A 6645-nucleotide genomic window follows, 5' to 3' on the forward strand; every position below is an offset into this window, starting at 1 on the left:
CGCAAAACTCCCCAGTCCTTATCAATGAAAAGCATACCCATAACATGACATGCAGCCACTACTATGCTTGAAAATATGGAGAGTGGAACTCAGAAATGTGTTGTATTGGAAATGCCCCAAACATAACACTTCATATTTAGGACATTTTTTACCTTAATGGCTTGTTCAAACAGGATGCATGTTTTTGAATATTTTTCCTCTCTACAGGCTTCCTTTTCACTCCATCAAAGTAGGATAATATTGTACAGTAACTACAATGTCATTGACCCACCCTCAGTTTTCTCCGATCACAGCCATGTATACTCTGTAACCGTTTTAAAGTCACCATTGGCCTCATGGTGAAATCCCTGGGCGGTTTCCTGCATCTTTGTAGGGACTGGGTGTATTGATACACCATCAAATTAATAACTTCACCATGCTCAAAGAGATATTCAATGTCTGCTTTAAAACACATAAAAAAATATATCTAACTCTGCAAAAAAAGAAATGTACTCTCACTGTCAACTGCGTTTATTTTCAGCAAACTTAACATGTGTAAATATTTGCATGAACATAACAAGATTCAACAACTCAAATCAAATTTGATTTGTCACATGCACATGGTTAGCAGATGTTAATGCGAGTGTAGCGAAATGCTTGTGCTTCTAGTTCCGATAATGCAGTAATAACCAACAAGTAATCTAACTAACAATTCCAAAACTACTGTCTTATACACACAAGTGTAAGGGGATAAAGAATATGTACATAAAGATATATGAATGAGTGATGGTACAGAGCGGCATAGGCAAGATACAGTAGATGGTATCGAGTACAGTATATACATATGAGAATGTAAACAAAGTGGCATAGTTAAAGTGGCTAGTGATACATGTATTACATAAAGATGCAGTAGATGATATAGAGTACAGTATATACATATACATATGAGATGAATAATGTAGGGGATGTAAACATTATATTAGGTAGCATTGTTTAAAGTGGCTAGTGATATATTTTACATCATTTCCCATCAATTCCCATTATTAAAGTGGCTGGAGTTGAGTCAGTGTGTTGGCAGCAGCCACTCAATGTTAGTGGTGGCTGTTTAACAGTCTGATGGCCTTGAGATAGAAGCTGTTTTTCAGTCTCTCGGTCCCAGCTTTGATGCACCTGTACTGACCTCGCCTTCTGGATGATAGCGGGGTGAACAGGCAGTGGCTCGGGTGGTTGTTGTCCTTGATGATCTTTATGGCCTTCCTGTAACATCGGGTGGTGTAGGTGTCCTGGAGGGCAGGTAGTTTGCCCCCGGTGAGGCGTTGTGCAGACCTCACTACCCTCTGGAGAGCCTTACGGTTGTGGGCGGAGCAGTTGCCGTACAAGGCGGTGATACAGCCTGCCAGGATGCTCTCGATTGTGCATCTGTAGAAGTTTGTGTGCTTTTGGTGACAAGCCGAATTTCTTCAGCCTCCTGAGGTTGAAGAGGCGCTGCTGCGCCTTCTTCACGATGCTGTCCGTCTGGGTGGACCAATTCAGTTGGTCTGTGATGTGTATGCCGAGGAACTTAAAACTTGCTACCCTCTCCACTACTGTTCCATCGATGTGGATAGGGGGGTGTTCCCTCTGCTGTTTCCTGAAGTCCACAATCATCTCCTTAGTTTTGTTGACGTTGAGTGTGAGGTTATTTTCCTGACACCACACTCCGAGGGCCCTCACCTCCTCCCTGTAGGCCGTCTCGTCGTTGTTGGTAATCAAGTCTACCACTGTTGTGTCGTCCGCAAACTTGATGATTGAGTTGGAGGCGTGCGTGGCCACGCAGTCGTGGGTGAACAGGGAGTACAGGAGAGGGCTCAGAACGCACCCTTGTGGGGCCCCAGTGTTGAGGATCAGCGGGGTGGAGATGTTGTTGGAAAAATGGCTGTGTTTTTTTGGATTTGGTGGTGATCTAACATAAATATATGTTGTGTTTTTGCTATAAAACATTTTTTAAATCAGACACGATGGGTAGATTAACAAGATGTTTATCTTTCATTTGCTGTATTGGACTTGTTAATGTGTGAAAGTTAAATATTTCCCCAAAATATTTTTGAATATCCCGCGCTGCCTTCTCAGCGGAATGTTGGGGGGGGGGGGGGGGGACACAAGACAGGACACAAGCTGTCCAGGCCCTGAGGCAGCAAAGCAGCCCTAACCACGATACTCCCTCCACCATACTTTACAGTGGGGGTGAGGTTTCGATGTTGGAGTGCTGTGCCTTTTTTTCTCCGCACATAGTGTTGTATGTTCCTTCCAAACAACTCAACTGTAGTTTCATCTGGACACATAATATTTTGCCAGTAGTGCTGTGGAACATCCAGGTGCTCTTTTGCGAACCTCAGACGTGCAGCAATGGGTTTTTTGGACTGCAGTGCCTTCTTCTGTGACGTCCTCCCATGAACACCATTCTTGTTAAGTGTTTTACGTATCGTAGACTCGTCAACAGAGATGTTAGCATGTCCCAGAGATTTAAGTCTTTAGCTGATACTGGGATTCTGCTCAACCTCATTGAGCATTATGTGCTGTGTTCTTGCAGTCATCTTTGTAAGACGGCCAGTTTCAACAGTGCTGAACTTTCTGCATTTATAGACAATTTGTCTTACCGTGAATTGATCAACATCAAGGCTTTTATAGATACTTTTGTAACAATTTCCAGCTTTATGCAAGTCAACAAATCTTAATCTTAGGTATTTTGAGATCTCTTTTCTTCAAGGCATGGTTCACATCAGGCAAATGCTTCTTGTGAATAGCAAACTCATATTTTGTGAGTGCTTTTTATAGTGCAGGGCAGCTCTAACCAACATCTCCAATCTCGTCTCATTGATTGGACTCATGGTTAGCTGACTTCTGACTGAGCTTTTGAAGAAGTCATTAGCCTAGGGGTTCACACACGTTTTCCAACCTACACTGTGAAAGTTTAAATGATGTATTCAATATAGACAAGAAGAAATACAATCATTTGTGTGTTATTAGTTTAAGCACATTGTGTTTGTCTATTGTTGTGACTTAGACGAAGATCAGATCTAATTTTATGACCAATTTATGCAGAAATTCAGGTAATTCCAAAGGGTTCACATACTTTTTCTTTCCACTGTACATAGAGGAGGGGCCTTAAAGGGTGCTGTGTGGGTGTAATATAGTTTCCTTGAAATTACAATGCACTTCTCAGGAAACCTAGCTACCTGTCAGTGTGTGCACCGGTAGTTTAAGGAAACCCGTCAGTGTGAGCACACAGGAGGTTTGAGGATTCCATGCGCAGGTTAGTGAAGTAGCTATTATCAGGATTATTCTAAACAGTGGGGGGATCAATGGGGGATCAATTATAGTCAAATATGAAAGGATAAGGATCACAAAACATAGACATCAGTCATTATTAAGCATGGTCTGGTTCATTTCTGAAAAGCAGTCTAGTTGGACAAAATCGTGCATGTTCTAAACAGTGTGGTGATTGCAGAATTGAGTCAGTTGTATAACTAGTTGAGTGGGATCGTTGAAGAAAAAAGCTGTCATGCAGTATTTATTTATATTTGTTATAATCTTTGAGAGATTCACCTGACTATTTAGGGTCATTCCTCACCTAATTTTATAATCACCAGAACATACACATACTCACTTATAAAGCACAGTTCTGAATGCTGAATCCCCTGGACAAGACATTGATATAGTTGAACATAATACAAATACATTTAGGTACAAAATGTGTTTTATTGAATGTCAGGTGTGAAGTAAGGCAGACTGCAATCCTAAATTCATTAGAAGATGCATCAAGGTCGTCTAAGACTGCGACCCTGGCTTGAGGAGCAGATACAGTCAGGGAAATACCCAGGGGTCACCTGGCGTGATGAGGTAAAACATTGTTTCAGATGTTTAAATAATTTTACAACAAAAATGTCATAATCCAGATTGTCATTGCTTTTGTTCTTGTACATTTGTAGTATGATTATACTGTACACTTAAATGCATTTAGGTCTGATACAAAATATCTAACATAAGCAAGATTTTTATGTAAGACTTCACTCACACCAGAAAATGCTTAAGTCCATATCCAACAGGTCTCATATCTCAAGTGAAATATCTTTCTGGTTATAACCAATATAATTTAAGTCCCATTTCTAATAGAAGTCTCACTTCTTTCTTTTGGGATTATACTGCTTTTGTCACAGTCCAGATATGAAAAGATAAAAGGTTTACCATTTGGACTACTCTGCTTTGAACTTTAGACAGCTCAAGTTTTTCAGATTCCTTGGAAACATGCGGCTCGACATGGTTGGAATATAGACAAGGACGCCACTTTGTTCCGAAACTGGGCGATACACACAGGTAAGAAGCAAGTTCAGACACCAATGGACAAAGATCTCTGATTGCACCATGAAAAGCTCTCTTCCACCACGGTATGAAGGTATTATGTATACCCAAGTTTCTCATGGTCCGTTGCTGGTAAAGTGCATTTATCACATCTCTAAAGCAAGTTAGAATAGCAGCAAATGTATCAGTTTGCTTGCTCCAATATTTGTCACTGATACTTGATATTATAAATTATAATACATCCAGGTCAGCACTAAATATCCACTTCATGGACCTAAAGAACAGAGTTCTGCATTTTTACATCACCCTTGTGGATTAAACCTTATCAAAGATTTGAGCCTTATTCTCATCTTCAATGTTCAATGGCCATAGCAACTGAAACACTGAAAAGCCATCTGCCTGTAAACACGTCACACAAGTCAAACTACATTTTTATGATGTATTCAGATCTATGGATGGGAAAATCCATTTCCATTGTTGTAAATATGGATGATTTTATCAATTGCTGAAAAAAAAATCTGTACTGACAAGGGCAACAAATTGACCTATTTGTGCATGTTTTCCAAGTCAGTAGTGAGAACCTTTGGGCTAAAACAATACTTGCTCATCTTTGCTTGTATTTAAAATGACACAGTTTTCCTTAGATTAATTCATTTTATCCCTTTGGTTCAAGGCAGATACAAACCTGGAATAGACAAGCCTGATCCGAAGACATGGAAAGCCAACTTCCGATGTGCCCTGAACTCTTTACCCGATGTGAAAGAGCTACAAGACAAGAGCATCAAGAAGGGCAGTAATGCTTTCAGGGTTTACATGATGCTGCCTGTTATTAAAATGACCAAACAAAGAAAAGGTGAGTAGCTATAGAAAGCTATCAAGAGTAAACATCTCAATGACGGAATATAGCCCAGTGATAATAATGACAGTCGTGTTATTTGCTGCCATTTACTTTGTTGCTGTCTAGGACTAAAGGAGTCAGATGTTGCCATAAAACAAAGTCTGATCTCCCTCTCAGAAACTCACACAGGTTCTTGTGCGCCACTGGATAGATTTGCAGGTAGGGACAACTAACTACAGTGTATTGGCAGAAAGTCACTGTCCTGCATTCTCTTATGGCGTGTTGATCAATGGATTGGGTTCTCTTGGTATCAAGCCGTCTGTCAAATTCAATGTTTCATTAAGCATCAGTCACCTCTGTTTCCATAGAGGTTTTCCTGAAGTATAGAGGTGGGCAGGCCAGTCACAGCCCTGGTATATTTCATGGCAATGACAATTACCCTCCCTACAACACCATAAAGGATGAACAGTCACCAGAACAGTCCTACTCTCACCAGTCATCCTTAACACCTGAAGTGCATGGTAAGAGCTGCTATGTATATAGCTAAAGTGCCAATGTATGTACATACAAAAGTAGTTCAAGCGCATTACTTTTTTTCTTTCTAGAAATAACTTTATGCATGGCCTTATTTTTACGTACACAGAAATATCTGATACTACCACTGATGACAATGAGCAAGCAGAGGCTGTATTCAAGGTAAACTAGCAGTTGAAGTTTCTGTGATTTCAGAATTGTCATTTGTAAGTTCGTTAATATGGCTAATATATGTACACAAATTAAAATGCCATTCCATGCATCTACAATTTTAAACCAGTGGTATGTGCTCCTGCAGATAGTTGATCACCTAAAAACCATAGAGCACTGGAGCCAGTCTAATGAAAACAGAAGCTGGAGGGCAGCAGCCACCGGCTGGGTGGACTGTTACTGTAAGACACTTGGCTACTGTCTACTTTCTCTTTACTCTCTAAACGGACAACTTTTTCAAATAATTTCCTCAGATATGGTTAACTTTTTTGGGTGGGAAATTCTTCTCAATATGTTTATCCTCCACTCTACAGGTGAGGATATGGATTACTTGGGGTATCCCGTACAGACCGATTGCTACACACACAGTGCACAGCAAAGACCACTTATATAAGACGAGTGGGAGCAACATGCATCTAACAGACTGCCATGCTAAAATCCCTGAAAAAGGTGGAGACATTTTTCTTCCAAGCCAAGCCCAATTCTATAATGCTGTATTCAGATGAACTGTAAGACTCTGACCAAGCAGTTGAGAGCACATACAGTACATTAAAAACTGAGTTAATCACATTAAGCTGAACTGTCATTGTAGAATACATGTTTTTCTCTTAAAATGTTTGCCTTTTATTAAACTTAAATTGACAAAAGGCCTATATGTTTAAAGTTGTTTTCATTATAACTACAAACTCTTCTATAAACTTAAATTGAGAGTATTAGCACAGTATCTCAGGAAATGCCCTTTGAGA

At 40.0% G+C, this 6645-nt stretch overlaps 1 protein-coding gene across 1 annotated transcript; it reads left to right on the top strand.

Moving 5' to 3' along the window:
• Positions 1-3189: 3189 nt before the first annotated feature.
• Positions 3190-6536, top strand: irf1a (interferon regulatory factor 1a). The gene is made up of 9 exons (XM_020494197.2): positions 3190-3271; positions 3731-3858; positions 4233-4332; positions 4991-5170; positions 5282-5374; positions 5524-5676; positions 5799-5851; positions 5988-6081; positions 6214-6536. The coding sequence occupies exons 2-9, from the start codon at positions 3772-3774 to the stop codon at positions 6291-6293; spliced, it is 840 nt and encodes a 279-aa protein (XP_020349786.1). The 5' UTR covers positions 3190-3271; positions 3731-3771; the 3' UTR covers positions 6294-6536.
• Positions 6537-6645: the final 109 nt, after the last annotated feature.

This window comes from Oncorhynchus kisutch, linkage group LG11, assembly GCF_002021735.2.
Source record: "Oncorhynchus kisutch isolate 150728-3 linkage group LG11, Okis_V2, whole genome shotgun sequence".
NCBI classification, from domain to species: domain Eukaryota; kingdom Metazoa; phylum Chordata; class Actinopteri; order Salmoniformes; family Salmonidae; genus Oncorhynchus; species Oncorhynchus kisutch.

Bases quoted from the DNA above. Each gene is read 5' to 3' on its own strand.
- irf1a (XM_020494197.2), top strand. From the start codon at position 3,772: ATGCATCAAGGTCGTCTAAGACTGCGACCCTGGCTTGAGGAGCAGATA. The intron at 4,333-4,990 runs GTAAGAAGCAAG...CTTTGGTTCAAG, and splicing joins AAACTGGGCGATACACACAG to GCAGATACAAACCTGGAATA. The intron at 6,082-6,213 runs GTAAGACACTTG...TCCACTCTACAG, and splicing joins CGGCTGGGTGGACTGTTACT to GTGAGGATATGGATTACTTG.